Genomic DNA, 22283 nt, shown 5'->3' on the forward strand with positions numbered 1-22283 from the left:
GAAATTCTTCAAGTGGCAACTGGTTCCGCCGAAATTTAAGATTAAGTAAGCAAAGGAATTATAGATTTTACACAGATTTCAGCTAGATTTTTTCTTTATATTTTTGTTATCTAAATCTATTTAGAACCATTAGTTTCTGATCTCAAAGTGCTACTTAGAACTTTTAGTTTCCAATCTCAAAGTGCATTGTTTCAGCATATAATGCATACGCTACGTGGAGACAAATTGCAAATTATTAACGCATCTCAAAAAGTTACAATGTGTTATTTCCAATCACTCCGCGATACACGCCGCCTACTTGACATTATCTTTGTTTACAACATTTTAAATGACTTGGTAGAATTACCAAATGTTTAAATCAAGTTAATTTTCCGTTGAAGACAAACCCATGAAACACATACCTACCTTTCTTTGCCTTTGTTCGGGCACGTGACCAACTTCGGTTGTAATGCTCCTCTAAACAGATCTCTATCTACAGTAACGCTTTGAGGACATGTGAGGCTGATACATTTTCGGACAGTCTCTGTCTTCAGACGTAAGATGCTTCAGTTACTGTTTCGTCACCAATAACAATTGCAAAGAAGAAATATATACATTTTTAAGATGCATATTTGTTTCAATATATATCTCTTTTATAATTGAAATGTTTACCTTTAAGTGTTGTGTGTTGTGCACACTTGTCATTGATGCAAATGTATTGGGTTTTTTGTATGTCGTGTGTTCTCTGTAAGTGTCTGTATGTGTTTCGTCAGCGTGCCTGTATAAAATAAATAAATAATTGTAATTATAATAAATTTGTCAATCAATGTTGAAAGATGTTTTATCAGACGAACGCTGACTAATTCTACGTAATACGTATACGTTGATAGCATTATCAATGTCATTAATTTTGTCTTTACGTCATAATTTAAAAATAATTGTCTCCTGAGTACCCACAATAATTAAGTACCTATACTTATTTAATGATTCATTATTCTCATTAACAACAATTATTTTACGATAATTTTATTTTTCGAACCCAAATCAACCAAGTTGTAACTAATTAATAAGAGTATTTTCAAAGTCTTCTGAATTATATAAAAAAATAACTAATTAGTAAATAAATATACATATATAAATTAGTCAGATTTCTATAGCAATGACGTAACGCGACGCGTCCTATTTGCAACATTTGCCCTTGGATACTCGTAATTCGTAAAGGAACATTAATTTCTGACCTAATATATTTTATCTTACCCGACGTCAATGTGATGATAAGAGAAGAAAGCTGTAGTAAAAAGTATATACTAAGTACATCCTACTCTTTTCAATATGAGCCTGTGTAAATAGTACGTGTCTGTGTGGGGCCGGTAAAAGTAATAAAAAATAGTATCTACGACTTACCCAAACCTTCGGTCTCTATTTAGGGAACTAACAAAATCTCCTGTGCAAATGAGTTATGCTCTAAATTTATCGTAATTATGAGGATATAAACTCGTAAACATAACTGATAAACTGATTATTATATGTAATAACTGTCCTTAAATAAATTGTTTACATGTCGTAAATTATTTTTTCATAAACAAAAAATACTATTAGCAAACGCGACTTATACGTGCGAGCGAGAGGCCATTACCTTGGAATGTCACGATGTATTTTGGTTTATTTGTATGGAAAATAACAAATATTACACGCTTGGTGTATTCCAATCAAAACAATTTTGTGAATAATGCCCGGTTTCGATGAACTTTGAAGGTTTAACCTTTACATATTTACGAACGGAGTCATCTTATAATTTGATTTATTTATGGACATAGACATTCTACATATCTATATGCATTTAGGGATTTATACAAAACTAGACTTGTTGTTTTGTATAGATCCCTAAATACCTAGGTCTCTTAGATTTAAAAGCATTAAGGAAAATATATTTATTTAATTTATATTCAAATTTATTGATAGCTTAAAAATAGATTTACTAATCTAACATGATCGTACTTTTGTTATTGTTTGTATTTTGTTTAACTTTACTTTAATAAGGAATTTAAAGTATGTTGTAATGTGGTGGTAGCCCTTTTGAAACCAATCTTAGTGTTTTTTCTGTACTCGATTTAACGATTGAAGTTGATTTTTTTTTAATTAAGATTATTTAAATAATGTTAAAACAAGAAAAAATGTCAAATGACTTTAATTCAAGACCTTGTATGGCCGATCACTTAGAACCTGCCGGAAGCCGCGATGCGCCTTTTAACCAATACAATACCGATGCCGATACTCTTATAGAAATATCGTCGATACCGATACCAACGTTTATTGAATTAAAAACTAAATTAATTGATATCAGTTAAATATATTTATATAGTCAAAGTTTATAATTTTAATTGAAAATTATAAACAGTCACAATTTTGAATAAGTCTAAAGGTTTAGTTACTAATATTCAAAATTAAACTAAAATAAAATAAATAACAGGTTATAAAATTAACATTGATAAGATTTTTGTAATTCTGTATTTTGTTTAATTTGGTACCTACCGAAAAAATACTAACAGTAGGAGTTAAAAGCCACAAAGCGGGTGAGAGATACAGTAAACTGAATAAAATGCGATGATTGCACGGGCATAGACAGTCTGTGTTTCGTTTGCAACGAACTAGATCAAACAAGATGCGCGTTTTTAAAGCGCGTAATTTGAAAAGCATCGTTATATCGGCGACTAAAATATCGCCGATGCCGATATATCGGGATCGGTATCTGATGCATCCCTAATTATAATAATGATTAAATTTATCTAAATATGTTGTGCTCTCTCAGAATTACCATTATTGTTTTTTTATAGTCAGAGATTAATACAAAGCTATTCTAGTATTGTCTTTTGTTAACATAGCTTTTACACATTCAGAAAACACTTTTTAAACGGATTGAAGCTATGTATAATTATTTACATAATTTTAAATTTAAATAATTATAAGTTTATAATTTAAAAAGTGTTTTCTTAAAGCTATTCTATTCTAATAAGTTATTGCAGGAGCAGTAGTCATAGACATAACTAGAGAGGGTCGAATGGGACGTCGGGTGTCGGCTTTCCCATTCGTAATTCTGAAGCACCTAATAAGATTTACGCAAAGACCCCCGAAAAATAAACCAGTATCATCACTATTCATTATTAAGAGATAATTTAATTACTAGTAATAACAGTCTGGAGTTGCACGAAAAAAATAAAAAAAAACTCCTCAAAGAACGACTTTATCTCGTATTACTCGTAGTCGCGCGATAAAATTAGATTTGCTGACGAGCGCCCGCGCACTCCACCAGTCGGCAGTCACGCTTAGAGCCCGCGACGCGACAGCAGCGTGCGAAAACAAAATTAAAAGACATTAATTGTTATTTTTTCTTTGGTTTTATGCGTCAGTGTTAGTGCAAGTGCCTGAAAGAACGTCGTGCTTGTGCAATATTGTGACAAAATCCTTTTATCAGTGGACACTGTGTAATGTGTATGTCCTGAACTTAAGGTAAGCAGCGGTTTGAAAGTTGTTAATGAACATTTAGTTTAGAGGCCATATTTTGGAACGCTAAAAAATGAACATACCGTTAGTAATAGCTAGACAATTATAGTATTAATAGCAAACAATATTTGTACACAAACTCTAAAATCAGTATTTTATACGTATTAATAAATTAGTTTTTATACTTCTGGTATAGAAACTTCTGTTATTGGGCAATTAAATTCTTCAGATATCATTGGCAAAATATATTTATCGTGTACGTTTTACAGGTATGACATATATTCGTTGTGTCATCATTAGATACGTGAAGGTTAATTGATAAGCAATTTTAAAGTTTAGCTAGGATAGGCAAAGAACGATGACTTCTTCGTGATGGCCGTTTGGTTTACAACTCCTCGTGTAATCATAAATTGTCCTTATACCAAAAACATCATAGATCGTCCCTTTATAATAATTTCTAGTTATTACGTGGTTCAATTAAACTAAGTAACACCATCAGAAGATCATTTGTCAGCTATCTTCAGTTCATGATTTTCAAAATAACTTTAGTATCTTCAGGAAACAAACGCACAACAAACATGAACCAATGCTAAAGCGTTATTTAAAGTCCGGATTAGTGTTTACTATTTCACGTTATTCACTAGTAATTTTATGGCAAATAGGTGGAAACCCTTTCAGCCCAAAAAATAATAGTTATTTCGCCGGGAATCGACTATATATTTATAGTTGATATTAATAATAATAGCAATTATAAACGGTTGTGTAAACGGATGTAAGTGACAGAAATTCCTTAGCGCTTTCAAATAAACAAGGTTAACTCGTGTTCGACTGTATACATACAATCTTTTGTATGCTTTCAATGATATGAAAACAATGTAAATTATGCATTAGTCCAAAGGCTTTGTAACTCCAATAGCGATCCCGATCCAAATAAGTCTTTGTTACAAGGTTGCGACATTAGCGCTACGAATATTGAGAGAACTGCATCGAACTTCATACAAAAATGTCGGGATATCGCTGTCTCGACTTGCATAATGTTTATTTGAAGCACTGGGACCAGAACCGATGCCACTTACTTTGGAGATTATATATCAGGGCCTCAGTTTCACTCGTTATTTCGGTCATAAAATGCTCTCTCGATAAATTAACCATTTTTTTTTAATTCGGGCTTCTACTTTTTTCAGCTCCTTAGAAAACTTATAAATTGAAATGGGTATACGAAGACATAGCTAGGTCAAAATTTGCGTAAAATATTCCTCATATAGATAATTTTTGTAAGAATAAACAACAGTTATGTGTGAATTAATTTCATTTTCACAGTGAACAGGTTCATAAGTAAATTAAATATGTTAATAGTATGTTGGTTTTATGTTAAATCATCAACTTTCAGTGTTAAAATGCAAATAATATATATGCACAAGTGAAATAATTGTCTGTGGCCTTCTCGCATTTCGCATGAAATAGCAACACAAATAAGCACCATTTCTTTTTCATGTGTCCTTTTTTTAATAACGTCCTGATCAGTGTTCCATATGTTTTAATTGCATTATTTTTTTCCATTCGCTTTGTCTAAATAACTATATGTTTTATATATTTTTGCACTTCCTGCGCTTATCTAATCTCATTCTATTCAATCTCAAAATAAAAACTCATAGTGGTTGCCTGGAAGAGATCATTTGACAGCGGGACGATTGCTCTTTATTTAAATAAATTGTATTATATTTCTGTACATGCAACGAAGTGTTAATATGAATAAGAAATCGTTATTACGTATTTTAATGGATAATGCACAGTTTATAAAAATAAATATTAATAATTATCGTACAAGAAAGAGATATTGTCGATTGTCTAAAGTCTTGTTGAATTTTCAACGTCTCAGTCAAGGAACGACACTTAGCACAAATTTTGATCCTCATGTCAAATCCTATACTTATACGCTTTTACAAAAGAAAATCTTATTACAGCGCTAAATTTTCTGAATATTTTTCTTACATCTTTAACGCAATTTTGGCTCCTTTTTTTCCTGCTTCTCTTCTACAAGTTGATGCAAAACAAGTAAAATATGTAGTATTTTTTGGAATCATTCAAATTTTTTGAGATTACGAATATGATTGCTTATCGTATTATGATTCGTAGACAAAGTCGCAAGTCTACTTCATTCTAAAACAGGACCATATTTAATTACTCAATACCGGATATTGCGACTCCGATAGCAACGCATTTGCATTCAATTATATCTCTGTGACATAAGTGATAAGTAATCCAACTTATTTTTACAAATAATTAAATAATTACCACAAAAACGTCCTCTATGTTGAAATAATATTTGAGTATTATAATCTATTTAGCTTACAAGCGAAGTGTGGAAGATCCGAAGAAAGACCCCCAGTCGGGGTCTTTCTTCGGATCTCCAATTGTTTAAAGTAAGTATAATTCTCCCTCAGAAGGACTAAACTGGGTTGACACTAAAATGGATCCATGGGCTGGAATAACTGCCCTTTTTGGGCGTCCCGTAGGCGTTTGCCCCCTTTCACGGTTAAATTCATATAGAAATAATTTTTAAAGCAGGTATAATTAAAATCAGATATAGAATAGTCCAAGTAAAATACTTCACTAGTTTCTGAGATAGTTTATGGGACACAATCTAGAAGAGCTCATGTGTACCTAGGTATGTAATGTTAGGTATTAGAAGTTCTTATATATAAAATGCGTCGATTTCATTTATTTAGTTACTTTTCGCCTCAACGATAATCGTTATACTACATAATATAACAAAAAACTAGTGGCGCTGCCACGTTTTAGGTCTGGGATTTCTATATCTGTTTCGTGATCATTTGTTTTTTCTAACAGGCAAAATGACTGTGCATGTCACAAGCTGTCGATTTTTGGACTCTAAAGAATAACACTTTCCTCATGATCCTTTACCATACGAGCGCGTGCACAGCAGAAAACCCATTAGTACACACATTTCACCTTAACGTTCCTCAAGAATTGGTGAAAACTGTACAAAAATCGGTATCATTTATATGTAAGGATTAGTTTTGTACGTCCAATACGAAGGCTGTATGAGTTTATGAGGCAGCTCGATTCGAAAGCAGGGTTCATTAACCGCGCTCTATTGAGCCGGTTTTGACATTGAGGTTTTGGGCTCAAGTAGAACGTACAAGACTTTTAGCACTACAGTTTCTTATTTTTAGGACAATGCCTTTTGAATGTTACGCGAAATGTCAAATTATAACTTCCCCTTAACTCACTGTAAAGGGGTTTGATTAATATATGTGTAATATTCTTTTGGCGTTTAAGATACAGACTAGGCCTAGTTTAAATGCTAGTGCTCATAAAAGTATATTATGCCCAAGGTTAACCAAAATGAATATTGTATCTTAACGTTTCGTTGCCTATTGTATGTTAACAACCTTTAGAATGTAAGTACAAAATGTAATGTTTTTGAGTCAAATAAAGTAATTTTTTATTATATTTATTCTAATAAAAGGGAATAATTAAAAATTAAGCCTAATGTGATGAGTGATGTTTATATATTAATTGTATTGAATCCTTGATCTTATTTTTATAATAATAATAATAAAAACATGTAAGAAACGTTGTTAACACTTCTTACAGATTTTATTAATGTGACACTATTATTAAAAATTTAACACAAATAATATATTGGGAAATGTATTTTCCAATTTAAAATTACATTCATTAGTTTTTTATTATATTTAAACAACTATAATTTAGTACTTATCTATGATACATTCACAATACAGTCTATATTTTATACAATAAAAAGACATTTAAACAGAATTTAAAATTAAAAAAAAAACACTTGATAATGCTTTAATTTACTGAAATCCTTTAAATTAATTAACAAGTCGACACCGGAACTGAAGTTGTAATATTAGCACAACTAGATATTTAATTAATTAAAGAATAATTCATGTACAATATTGACCTGGAAATAAAAGTATATAAAATTGGTTTCAATATAACATTTTTTTTATTACGTTCTTCATCGCTGAAGGTCGTATTGGACTACTTCCTTCATTCTCTCTTTGACAAACATGGGCCCTGGATCATACCCCGTTCTGGTGTCCCAATAGCCATTCAAATTTCAACTTCATTTTGTTATAGAAGAGGGGGCAAAGGGGTCTCAATGCCAGAGGGATCGCGAGTGCGTTGCCGGCCTTTTAAGAATCGGACCCTAAGTCGCATTGGTTTGGAAATACTGACTACCCACTGACGTGGGCAGCTGGTTTCACATAGTGGAACGACGGACGTCGAGGTGATACGGGTGTAATTTCGTATTCTGCCTCGACGTCCGTTGATGAAGCTTAGCTGCAGGTATTAATTCGAACAAGTCCTCTAAACAATCTTAATGATAAATGCGGTAGAAGATACAGAGTGACTCCACATCTCTACGCCACGCCAAGGGATCAGCAGCTCGGAAAGGGATTGATCGACGACGAATCGAACCGCTCTTCGTAGGATACGGTCATGTGGAAAGAGCGCCTTATGATTTATAAAGTATCCGTATATAAATCATAAAATAACCGCCCAGTTAAAATCGGCCCAAGCATCTTTCCTTACTTGATAAATAATACAAATATTTTTGAATACTACTTCCTGATCCTGAAAGCGCATTCAAACTCTTTACAGATTCCAATCAATTTCAAACGCGCTGTTTCAAATACGCCTCTAATCGCTATAAAATCCTTAATGATGATATTCTTCTACAGTATCTGGCTCTTTACAATGTAAACCGATATATTGAATAAAAAAATGTGTGCATGTACTAGTGTAGGTACACACGTAAGAAGTGAAACTTCATGACCTTATTTTTCGAAAAATGATCTCATATTTGCAACTTTACAGAAATTGGTTAAATAAAGTTAAATAAGATAAAGTTTAGTATTGTCTTTGGTTAACATAGCTTTTACACATTGAATAATAATACAAATAGCTTTAATCCGGTTAAAAAAATGTTTTCTTTCAAGTTAAAGTTTAGCAAAAGGCTTTTATTATCATAGGCATGAATACGAATAATATAATTATTTCATTTTACCTTATTACTACTAAGATTATTACAGAATTTCATTATTTGTAATAGAATTATTACTAAATAATAAAAATAAGAAGATGTTTGTAGCCCCGTAAACCGTAAAAGATTTTTATGAGGTGAAAATGCGCTTACGCAAGCTCGCCCCATGAATGTCGAGCTTGACGCGGGGTCTGTGGGGCTAAGTCTACACTGAATAGCGGAGCCCTTTGAGTGTAGTCCGAAAAATATTTTTTGTCGTGAAAATTCTCGATTACAAGCACTAAACGCAGGCAGTCATTGTAGATGTTAGATAATTCAAAAAGATCAAAATCATTTATTCGTTTAGATAACACAATGTACACTTATGAACGTATTAATTCAATTGCAAATAAACCACCCATGACGCTATTTAACAATGAATAATATTTACTCATGGATAATGCGCTATATCTATTTACTAGATATCTACATACATCTTCAGTTACTTCTAGAATATTAAAATGAGACAGCGAACAGAGATCATTTATTGGTAAAATCTGGCAGAATATTGCAAACTTCGCAAATTTATCTCTAATATGGCAACATCGGAATTGACTGGCAATTCGACAGTCTCTCGCTTACCACGATAACCGCGAAAAAAATTTAATATAGCGTAAACTATAGACAATATTGCCACTACAAATTTATTCTTAGAAGAAACAGTTGCAGCCAAGCGAAGGACTTTACCCCCCGCTAAAATAATTCCACGACGCCTCGCGCCTCTTAAGGCGTACACAATGAGTAATGACGTACACCACTGACGTGGCATGCCTGCTGAATATAGATGCATCTTCAATAACAGTGATATAACGGCTATTTCCTTTCAAACCGACAGATATTCATTACGATTGTGCATATCCTATGAAAATCGTATTTTTAGAACACTTGCTACAGTGCGTCCGTCGTTTAACAACTGAGTGACATTTAAGGCGGTTTTTGCCGTGCACCACCTCTATGTAGAACCAGCTGCTCACTGAAGGATTTCCGAACCACTAATTGGTTCGGAAATCTTAGGAAATTTAGGGTTCTTTAAGAAACGAGTATACCTATTCAGAAATTCTGGCAATGCATGGGTGGCTATCACTTAACATCAGGTGAGTCTCCTGCCCGTTTGATCCCTAATATATAAAAAAGGAAACCCCAACAAAATTGATAACCTCTTTCCTCACATCCACGTCCATTGGCAAATGTTTCTGGTGGTAGTTATTACTAGAAGTAGTAGTTTTAAATATAAATTGTATTTGCACAAACATACAATTTTACAACGATCTAGTCTAACTTGTGACTAATAAGTCATTAAAAACTAACCTAATATACTCTGTAACCAACCTATCTAATCACCAACCAAATCAACACAACCAATGAGGGCTGACGAATTATTCGACAACGAATATTAAAAATTAAGATTCTCTTTCTTAAAATAAAACCCAATACCGCATTTAATAAAGAAATATTTACCTAAACTCCATGCTGTAAAAAAATAGATCAATTTTGCATAACCAATATTGGTATAATATGAAAATTATTATTACAAGTAATTGGCACATCTAACAATTCACGAATAGGTACAATGGTTTGTTCCATCTGAAGTGGAAATATATATAGGCCTCAGACCAGCCGTTTGACACTCTATTGCACATTTCTTTAATTTTCTTTACGTAATAGTATTTTGTCATCGATAACTATATCTGATAAAATTGCAATTATACTTTTGTTAACTAATTGTAATTATAAAGTCGCTAGAGCGGCAAATTATTCGTTAAACGATAGTTTTGATCAAAATGTTTCTATTTAAAAGGAACTTATTGATATTGACTTATTAATGCCATAAATATTTGTTAATGATTCTTTGTCTAAATACCGTTAACTGAGATTCTTACTATATGAGACATCTTAGAGACCCACACTACAAATAGAAAATCATAGACACCTATAATTTGTGACCGATGCGTGGGTAAACGTATTGATGTATTGATCAAATATTGAAGTTTATTGACTGACTTTAGATTTATAGCTGTTCAGACTTTTGCCTTGCCTCTTAATAAGTTGGTATTATTTTTGTCTTTAAATGATTTCAAATAATTGATGAATTTTTATCGTAAAATATGAATATAAAAAGCTTTGAGTTTTTCGTTTATTTTATTTTAGATTAAGTTTGGTAATTGTGTAATTTTTCAGTGTTACTTGTAATTTTATTTTTGTTGATTTAGTTAGGCACTTCTTCCACTTTACCCTGAGTATTTTTTTTGTTTATTCCTTACTATGGTTGCCTAACTATAAGACAACAGGCAGGCTTCCAGGCGGAAGATATCGCTTGTTAGCGATAAGGCCGCCCGTTGAATTCCTAATAATTTATGTTATTTGTTTTTAATTAAATGTAACGAAGTGTAAATAAATAAAAAATCTAATCAAAATTTAACTTACAAAATTTTAACACTCATTTATTCCCGTCAGATAAATGATTAAAAACACGCAAATAACACCACTATAAAAAGCTCAGTTGTCCGTCACCACATTGTCTAATTAATACAATCTAAGGCCCATGAACCGGAAGTAAGCCAACATGGCGACAACACGTTAATATAGCAGATCATTTTTTTGGCTATCAGTCAACAATCAACCGCCCACGTTGCCGAAGAATTTCACCTTGACTCGAGAAAGCCTGTGCTTCGTCCAAGACACTTTTTTAGAACAAATCGAATAATCTGAATCCGTATTTTTACGATGTAATAGAACGTAACTTTAATATTGAGGTTATGTCGAAGTCGAAATCAAATCTTCTCACAAAACACTGTAAAACCGTTTGTTTTATTTATTTATTTATGAGCTTCAAGACAATTCATAGCAGTTTACGTGATTAGCTTTCAACTTCTGCATATAATAAATTGTACATCCCTTTAATTCTGACGAACGCAATAGTTTTTCCTTTGCGTGGTATCAACATGTCACCTCTTTCCAGTCACATTATCTGTGAACAACATTACGAACGTGGGCTGTTTTAGTGCCCAACGATAAGAAAACGCTGAGGATAAATCAGCTAGGGCATTTGTGATTGCTGGAACTGTAAAGTGTCCCGGTTTTTTGTCCCTCTCTGTCCGGTTCAATATCGAGGACATGACGGCATTCTTCAAGATGTAGCACAGACATCACGTACGTACCTATATGATGTGGTCTGTATGAAGCAACGTATTATAGGTGGATTATAATCGGTGCTCCATACGATCTAGAGATTTATGTTTTATTTATCTGTAGATTATTAAATTATAAATTTAGTTTATCTTTATTTTAGTATGGCCAGCGATACTTACTAATACCGAAATATTTTTAGATTAATTCTCCTGTCCTTGTTAACATTTCGATGATAGGTTTTCTTGTCTCTATTCAGATAGTGTTATAAAAACACAAAAAAATACGGTATTAAATACGCCTGGAATTATATACCTTTGAAAATAATAATTGTCTGTTAAAAGGCTTTCAACACGTACATTAAACTCGTGATCATGTTAGTTGCGAGACCTTGGCCACGTTTTTCAAATTTCAAATTGAGTTACTTCTTATCACAAACGTGTCATTAATGAGTTTTCTTTTAAATTATGAAATATTAATACTACATTTTCACACGTACCATAATATATGGACGACCTTGATCCGTTTTTGTTTTTACGAATCGTAAAATGCCGGAACAATCGCGGTTTTCTTTAGAAACGAAACGTTTATGATAGAATACATCATTTGTTTTTCGTAAATGAGTATTTATTGGTTAAGTGATAGTGCCGTGCATATACTTTGCCAGAGGGCTCGCAAGTGCGTTGCCGGCCTTTTAATCATTGGTAGGTACGCTCTATTCCAGAAGAACCCTAAGTCGAATCGGTTCGGAAATACATCGGCAGCTGGTTCCAGATAGTGTACTGAAAACGCTTTGGAAAATTTTTAAGATTTCCTCGAAAATCGTGAAATTTAAACGTGATGATTATGTGTGAAATCTGCTATTTAACAAAGGGCAGTTTTACTTAATTATGTTTCAATGACAACTATAATAACTATGAGTACAATACCTACAAAACATTATATTATATACTAAAACTGCTCTGTAACCTTTGAAATCTTTAGTAATTATAAAATTATTCAGTTAGTTATTAGTCCCCCGGCTCCTTCTGTCTGTTTGAATAACACAAAATCTACTGAATTTTTGTAAGGTCATAATTTGGGTTTTATTAGTTTTATGTTTGTGTATAACAAGGTAAGTGTAACAATTAATATTGAACTCGGAAAAAATATTATAATCTACTGCTGCGAGTGGAAACTAGAACATAAATAAATAACATTTTATTCATGGCAAGAGTATGGTTATGACAAAATTTATCTACTCTAGGTAGCCCCTGTGTTGTAGATAACTAGATTACAATTATTCCATGGTACACGGTACATGTGTAAAACAATATATGTCACAATAAGAAATAGTGTTATTGTGAGATCTAATCAAACGATATAATAATATATAGCCTTTTATTCAGATCGACACACGTCGATAGATCATATCATATAGGATAGCAAAGGCCTCCTCCAACGTTTTCCATTCATATATTTCTTGGGCCACTCTATTCCACATCACTCCTGCCACTTGACTGTAGTCGTCTTCCCATCTTTTTGTGGTCTTTCTGTACTCCTTTTGCCATCCCTAGGGTCTCATCGTGTCACAATTACACTCAATTTGTCTTTTCCTCTTGTCATGTGTCCAGCCCATCGCCATTTAAGTCTTTTTATTTTGAAGGTAATATCTATGACTTGAGACTAATCAAACGATATTAAGCGTATTTAAATATTTAAAAAAAATCGCATTACATAAATAATTTTGCCTAAGATTTGAGATATAAATCTGATAAGCAATTTGTATCTGTCGTGTAATTGAATGTTTGAGATCCTTAGTCGGCCGTGCGACTTAAATAGATGACCTGGTTTCATCGGTAGGTATTAAGACACTTGTTTGTCTAAATTTTAAATAAACAGAGGTGGCCTTGATTTTGGCTCGTTGGCAATTTTAGTAAATCTCACTTAGTCATCACCTAGAAAGTACTTCAGGGCTTTTGTTTTATTTAAAAACTTATTATCGTAACAATTTATTTATTTCGTCCTACAGCTTTACTATACTACACTACAAATAGCTACTACCATTTACTAGTTATACATAATTAATTAAATAGTTTTGTTGTATATAATTATATATAAAAAACAATTATACTAAAGAAATAGCAATACAATTGTTCCGACATTACTAATTACTTTAAATATTTCAATTAGTATATATATATATATATATATTAATAGAAATTAAAATTACAAAATTTTTCAATTTATTCATATAGGTACATTCATACATCATAATGTACATTTATGAACGTCAAATACAGAAATGTATATGAAATGCTTCTAATTTTACATTTACTGCCAGGTCTCATATCAAGGGCGTAGGACGGAATAGAAGAACTGGCAATAAACTCTCCGCCACACTTTTTAATCGCCACGTTTTTTTTGTTTTGCACAACGTTTGTAAGGATCTGCAACCATTACAACATGTTCCACGTGACATCTTAAGTAATTAATAATAATAAAATAAATTAAAAACAAAGATTTGTCCTCTATCAGCAGGAGGCATGGTGAAATAGGAGCACGCAGTTACATTCTCGTGGGAACAACACAAAAACTTGTCTTGAAGAAAAATAAAAGCTTAAATTGAAGAGCTTTAAAGTCTCTTTGTCATTCATTATATTGTCATAATTACACCAATAGCAGAGAAAAAATTACTTCTGTTCACAATGAAATTATCTATGATCATAATAATGTTTTAATTTTTTTTAGCATTAATGTTTATATTTTCATTAAATTTGATTTCTAGTTAATTTTCCTTTTTTGTTTCCTTTCAGATCATCCGCGATGATCCACGTTGATGAGACAGATCCTGTTGGAGGTAAGAATTTTATTCTTTAATTGTCCTTACTCTTACCATAATTCTGTTTTTGTTGTTAAATACTCTTCTGAAAGAGATAGTTAGCGCACCACCACCATGTTGAACCAGCTGCCGACTGAAGTATTTCCAAACCATTTCAAATTTCCAACTTAAAATTCCTTCAAGAAAGTACCAATTCTAAAAAGGCCGGCAACGCACTTGCGAGCCTACTGACAATGTGAAACAATGTGAATGAAATTCGATACGAATGCCGAGATGGGTATTGCTATAACTTTTGGAACTATAGAGTACCAATGCAGGTCCTAGTTCCCTGTATCCCGATGACTCAATTTCTGATAACCTCATTGACTTGCATTACGATCTGGTCAAGTGCTTTAAGAACATTGACAGTGGCTTGGCAGTGGTTCAATTATTCGTGTGGGTGCAATGTGCTCTAACCTTTATGTCGATTGTTTAGTCTGCGCTGGCGCCGGTTAATTTTCATAATTTACTTTATTTAGCCGAATTTACTTTTCGTCATAAATGCACTGATTTTGAAGTTGACGCCAGATTCACATGTTAACTGTAAATCATACTCATTATCTTTAAAGTAACAGGGGGCAAACGGGCAAGAAGCCGCTCATAGACACTCACAAACGGTTGGTCAAACGGACGCAATAACATGACGTATCATGTCGTGTGTCAACGCGCATTGGACGTTGACTAATCACAATTGAACGGAGCAAAGGCACACTTTAAACTTAAGCCTTTTGGTTTGTTGATAAGCTTTGAGTTTCACAAATTACACATCAGTCCTGAATTCATTTCTATTGAATCTCTTCGCTTAAATATTTATGACTGCCAACTGTCTTAATTCACACATATCTGTCAACATTCTGTGACCATTTGCCAGTTAACTTAACTTAGGAGATTTGCATTGACTCACCGATAGATTACTGCACCTAACTCGAAATTGCATCGTTTTATGATTAGGTAAACTGTTACCGTTACTCTGTTACATTCGCTCTGAATGAACATTTGACATTTTTTTCATCTTGATTCACTAGAACTTGTACAAAGCAACTTATTAGAGAAAGTGGTTTTTTACAATTCAAAAAAGTACAGGACTGGTTCGAGGTTTGCTATTATAGAAAATTCATTTGGAATTCCAAAAAATTCAATTGAATTAATTTCGCTCCAACTTCCACCGTGCTGTGGAACAGTTAAAAGTCTGGCAAGACCGAGTCCACTATGAATCATATATTAATAAAATCAAAATAAAATAAATCACTGTAAGGCAAGTTGGTTTCCTCACAATGTTTCCCTTCACCGTCCTTTGTTAAATGCGCACATAGAAAGAAAGTCTATTGGTGCTCAGCCGGGGATCGAACCTACGACCTTAGGGATGACAGTCAACCGCTAAAGCCACTAGGACAACACTACTGCAATGTGTCAACAACATTTAGAAATGTTCCGTCGTATTTTAGTTCGCAGTTTTGTAACTGTGCGTCATTGCGGTCTATCTGTTTTGAAAATGAATGAACCTTATACATAATCGTAGCACGTATTTATACACGGATATGACGCGTATTATTGCAAAATAAAAACTATTTGTAAAGTGCTGGATAAAAGCCAAGTTGTTCAACTTTTCCCTACTTAAAATGACACGACGCCGATATAATTAGGCAAGATACGAAAAAATTATGCTATGGCATAGTGGTTTTGCGTTATGTTTCTTGGTGTAGATTTTTCAATGTCGCGAGCAATATATCAAGAAAGTCTTAGAATTTTCAATCATATCGACATTATAGAAGAAATATAAATTCCTAAAAGGTTGGCAACGCCTAACAGGTGAGCCTCCTGCCCGTTCTACTGTACGAAAAAACGTAAAGGTTGTAGTGCCACTTGATTATTATTGTCAGAATTGTTCTTTTTAATTATAATCAAAGTCTAATTACAATTATACTGTTTCGTGTAAACCTCTGAATTTATGGCATTTTTTAGTGTATTGAATCGTCAGAGGTTTAATGGAGGTTACACTTACACCAATAAAAGACAATATTCTATTAAAGTTATCTTGATCAACTCCCACGCGTCTGGAATAACTAAATCCCTGAACGTTAAATAAATAAACAAAAGCATTCGGTTTTTGGCAGAAGAACGAATTCCACTATATTTTCGACTCATGCGCCGGTTAGGCACGATGACATTTGATTTGTGATCATTTGTCTTACTGCGTGCTACGTGATTTATTCGTATAATTTTTAATATATAACTCCAGGTTGTGAGCAGATATTGCAACTGGTTAAACATTTCGAATAAAAACCAGTTACTATGAATTAAATAAATTAAGTGTTTATTTGTAATTAACTAATCATTTAAGCATGAGAATTTGTAATCTGATATATTTCCCATGATAACCCAGTTCAAATTAGCACTTTCTAAAACGGGTTTTTTCATACATCTTAATTAACTTTTAAATGTCAATTCGCGTGAAAGGTGTACATTAAAGTTCATAGGAAACTGTCATTCTGTCAGGCTTAGAAATATCGACTTTCATCTTGTGTCAAGATGTTAATAATACTTATACGGATCAAGTGTTTTTTAAAAGTTACTTGAACTATAATATAGGGTATTACAGAACGTTAATGTTAAATTTAAAATTGATTTGGTCAACAAGCTACGGTTCGATTCTTTCCGAGACATTTCAGTTGATATCTTGATAATTATTAAACGGAATCCAATAACATTTGTATGGAATCATTTCTAAGCAGATGCGAAATCAATTGCGTATGCGGCGACATTAAAAATAAACCATGGAATTGTATTCAGATGTTTTGAACCTAAGATAACATCCTAAATTCTTTGTCAATATAATACTGACAGAGCTGCAACTATTATGGAATCCTTCTTTAGAAAAGATCCAACTAAACTAAACTGGTGGTGGTTGGTTTCCTCGCTCAACGAATAAGTATCACAATATAGCGAGGAAATGCAGCGTTAAAGGTACACTGCCACAGGGACCAAACTTTTTGAATTTGTTTGAATTTTCTTTCAGTTATTTTTATGATTACTTTGTAGATTAAGAAAATTGTTAATACTATATATTTGATTGTTACGTTTATGTTTCAATAAACGATATAAGCTGTGTAAGAAAAGAAAAACTAAAATAGGTATTTCTAATGTGATAATGACACATGACATGCCATGAAAGCTCAACACTATAATAAAACATGGATTCATATAAATACATATTTTTACAGAAATCGAACCGCCATTTCCATGCCGAGATGTCACAATTAAGAGGAATACAGATGTCAACGACTACTACGACATGCTCTCCGAGATAGGACGGTGAGTTTATCAGCTGACACCCGTGAAAACACGTTCGCCTGCAAATCTCTCTCTTTAATCGGCAGTTCATGCCTAAGAGTCGTGGTCAGCAAGGAAGCTTCTAGAGCGGGCTATTTGCACCGGTTTCTGTCCAACGCCTCTCTTATGATTGTGTACAGTTTTGACGACGATGAGTGTTTCACTTGATAGGTCCATCTGGTTGGTGAACGGCCATGTTTCTCCAAGTTCTCATCGCCTCCGCGCGTTGTATGGCTGAAATAATAAAATAATATCGCATCCATATAATCAAAATTAATAAACAATATAACAAAAAAATTATTCATATTGATAGTTAGATGTAATTGAAAAACAAAGCAATCGCACGACGAGTCACAAGTAAGTACATCCTACGTTTCTGTTTTTATAATCTATAATAAAGGGATATATACAATTTATAGACAATCTAAAGATAGAAGCTTATCAAGGATAAGTTGAACAACCATTATTAAGTCTACACTAATATTAAAAGACAAAAGATAGTTTTTCAGTTTCTTATCTCGTAAAGTAGTTATTGCGAAAGATTTACGCATTTTACAGTGTTTTCATCATAACACCTATGTTGAAATCGTAAAATGTCTGTACCACATCAGTATATTTATTTTTTTCTTTTTAATATTTGGTTGCAAGGTTTTTATTCAATGACATAATTGAATAAAAAGGAGGATAGGGCAACCATATCGTTTTCGAGCGATCTCTCCCAGGCAATCACTGTGAGTTAGTTAGTTGAGTGAACACAAGTTCACAATAAAAATGGGCCGGTTACATTGCCCGCGTTGATGATGACAGATGGGTCAAAAATACCCGCCTCTGGAATAGCCCAGTGGGAAGAAACCCCCACCAGAAAGATTGGATAACAGTAGCGAACATGAGAGATAAATGGAAGAATGTGGAGGTCGTGTATATTAAATTAATACATAAACTTAATGTAATGTTTATTATAGTGCTCGAATATATATTCGTCCTAGAGCAAACTTAAAATATATGTAACAAAAAACAATTTTACTAAATATATAGCTAAGGAATACATAATATTTACAAAAAGGATTCAAATTAATTAATAAATTTAACTAAGTAATACCTAATTTGAGTGATGGTGTTAAAGTGAGGGTATATATTTTTATATTTCAGAGTTCAACAGTCAGTGTTAAGTAGTTTGTTGTCTATTCCACGCCTAAGCGTAATAAAATATCCTAATCCGGTAATGCAATACCATCTTGTCAAACAGGTTAACTTAGAGTCAGAATGGCTGATATGTAGTACAGCTTAGTTGGGACAGAAAGTCGCCTTTGTAAGTATATACGTTTTATATACGAGTTAGAATATTGAAAGATTTCTGTATGTAAAGAAGAAATCTAACAAAACTGGGCCAATTTAAAGAATCTTTTTAACATTATGATAGATACATTATCACTGGGTAATATAGGGTTTATTTCCAAAATTGTAAATTTCCAAGAAGGTAATTCGGGACGTCGCCGAGAGTTAGGGTTAGGAAAGGTTCACGTTGTTACTATGAGTAAAAACCATTTTTATGTATCTCTACTGATAAACTTATTTGCCGGACCATTACATCTCATCGTTTCTTACGCACGAAAAGCCTAAAAGTAAAGTAAAATAGTCTTGCGACCGTAACTGTCAAACTATAATAATATGTACATAGCGCGCTGTTTTTAAATAATATTTTCTACCTATATGTTGTTTCTATTTATTAAGTGTCAACAGACTCACAATTATTTTGCAAATATAGATATTAGATCAATAAAATCATTGAAGTCTTTGTGTTAACTGTAAAATTATATAAAATCGATATCAACATGTATAAAAAAATGAGCACATTAAATCTGGCACGTTACAATTTTCCTACAAATCACCAAGGTATAACCCATAATGTAAATTTAGAACTAACATAAGTTTCTTATTTCAGAGGAAAATTCGGTACGGTGTACCTTTGCCGAGAGAAGAGTACAGGACTGGAGCTCGCTGCAAAACTGGTGTCCGTGAACAGAAGAGATGAGAGGAGAAACGTGGAGCGCGAAGTGGATGTGATGAGGAGACTTCGCCACCCTCGCCTTATTCAGCTGTATGACGCTTATGATTGGGGCAAATATATGTGCGTCGTATTGGAACTGTGAGTAATTTAAATTATCAATATTTGCAAAGAGAATGTTTTTAAGTCTTTCATATTAAAACTAGTAATGCCACGCGGTAAGTAGCGTTATATATTACAAATAGTGGACCTAATATAAAAAAAATGATCTAAACAGTTGTTCATGTGATTAACGTGTACAACGTGTGTAACGTAACAAAGAAACACTTCATCTTTTACTCACTTTACGTTTATTAACTTATTAACATTAAGAAAAACAGAGAGAAAATTTAAGATTTATACAGGGACTCGAAACCTCGGACATAAGATTGATATACCCACTTACAATAACGCTAAACTAATAAATAAACAAATGAAAAACGAAACAATTATTTTTTCTGACCGGATTTTATATATTTGTGATAAAGCCGTAATCGATTTTTGAAATCGTTAGCATTAAAAACCGATAAGTTATCGCTACATTTTGATAAGGCTATCAACAATCTAAATCGAGTTAACTCAAGGAATTTTGTTTTTATTTATCGTCATTTGGGCTTTTTAATAAGGATAGGTCAATTTGGTATACTTAATATGTCCTTCAAGCAAAGAGTGAAAAAATTCTTAAAAGGCAACGCATTTGCGGCTCTGGCATTGTGTGTTCATGTGCAAATTAATTATAGTATCTATAAATATATATTTATATAAAGCTAAAAAATCTTAAATGAAGGGATTTTGACGACGGGCGTCACGTGCTAAGTTCGACTTTCTATGTATTAGATTTGACAAACAGAAGCCTCTATGTAGTCTGTCCGCGATAGAAGGCTGGTGAACAGTTACCTAAGGACTTCTTTAGTCCAATATAGCCACCAGCCTCTTAAAAAGATGGTCAGTACCTGCTGTATAATCTGTAAAATATAGTGTGAAGAGGCAGAAGTGTTAAAGGCCTACAAGACAAGATTAAATACACAAGACTACTTATTCTGGCGCACACGCATCGTCCCAAACTAGAGCCAAGACTACATCTATTAAATTACAAATGAGACTATTATAGTCCAGTATTACTCAGCCAATGATGCTTCGGAAAACACCGCAGCCAAGATTTTCGTTTCCGTCATACAATTATTTTCTGAAGCAATGAAGCCAAAATAATTGCATAATCGTAATTTATATATATAGTTACAGTACGTCTAAAATATACTGACAATTACGGTGAACATTATAATTCATAAAAAAAATTAGACTCAATTATATTCAATTTTAATTTTTACTAGTATTTTTTATTATAAAATCCTTATTCGCTTGACAATGCGAATTATATACCAGATAGGCGTTTAATAACGCGTTTTTTTTAATTTATTTTTAATCTGTTGTTTAATTTTATAACATAATTTAGGAAATTGAAAATAAATTGTCATAGAGTTTTTGATGTCGGTACTTTTGTCATCAAACATTGGCTTATTGAAATTATCGCGAGCGAAACAATGTGTTAATGAGAACCGATATTTTTTTCTGACGTTCATAGGTGTACTTATATGAATTTATTGAATTTTATTTATAAGTAATCATACAGCTACACATATACATACACTATCAAAGATAACACTTAAACAATATACAAAGCCAAAACAGATTACAAAAAGGTAGATAAATAAAAAGAAATCTGAAAATAATTCCTTAAACAAACGACAACTTAATATTAAAAAAAATGTTTACTCACATCCTCTTAGGTAAAATGGAAAATGTCAACATCTTTATAATTTGTGTTATAGTTAGGTAAAAACCGTTTTTTTATTCTGTCTAAGGATTCTTCCGTTTTCCGCCTATTCTAAAAAACTGTTTTTGTTACTGAACAATTCTCTCAAACGACTTTAATGTTATATTCATCACTATTTCAGTGATGAATTATCAAGTTCTATTTTAAGAAATCCCATTGATGTAGTAAAAATTTATTGTAAATAAATACTTTATAAGCGGATGCTAAGCAAAAAACAAAGGACTGCATACATAAGACCTGTCCTTCTAGAAGACAATAACGTCTCATAACTCGCTATGGCAGTTATAATAAATATGGTACATGAACAAATGGTGCCAATGTAAAGAGTTGCCTATAATAAATATAACAGCGTATATAAATGCATTCATATAGCTTCATAGTTATAAATATTGTTATGGATATTGTTTAACATAAAGAAGCGCTGAGAATCAGGTATTTTTTTTTAATGAAAAGTGTTACCAAATCTTACACATTATAATGAATTGTTTAAATAAAAACACATTCATATTTATTTATAAGATCTAAAGCT

The 22283-nt window shown here is 32.6% G+C and overlaps 1 protein-coding gene across 3 annotated transcripts in view; it reads left to right on the top strand.

Annotated features, from left to right (window-relative positions):
• The first annotated feature begins 3274 nt into the window (after positions 1 to 3274).
• The window catches only part of LOC123711378 (myosin light chain kinase, smooth muscle), a 34397-nt gene continuing 15388 nt past the window's right edge, over positions 3275 to 22283 (top strand). Inside the window, exons 1-4 of one of the 3 annotated variants that reach the window (XM_045663983.1) lie at positions 3275 to 3486; positions 14482 to 14525; positions 17768 to 17858; positions 19819 to 20022. In XM_045663983.1, coding sequence (XP_045519939.1) covers positions 14492 to 14525; positions 17768 to 17858; positions 19819 to 20022 — 329 coding nt within the window. In that variant the 5' untranslated portion in view covers positions 3275 to 3486; positions 14482 to 14491. Of the gene's footprint in view, positions 3487 to 14481; positions 14526 to 17767; positions 17859 to 19106; positions 19186 to 19818; positions 20023 to 22283 lie in introns of those variants that run through there. The other 2 variants (XM_045664127.1, XM_045664065.1) reach the window with 2 other exon arrangements.

Source organism: Pieris brassicae, chromosome 1, assembly GCF_905147105.1.
Source record: "Pieris brassicae chromosome 1, ilPieBrab1.1, whole genome shotgun sequence".
Classification (NCBI taxonomy): domain Eukaryota; kingdom Metazoa; phylum Arthropoda; class Insecta; order Lepidoptera; family Pieridae; genus Pieris; species Pieris brassicae.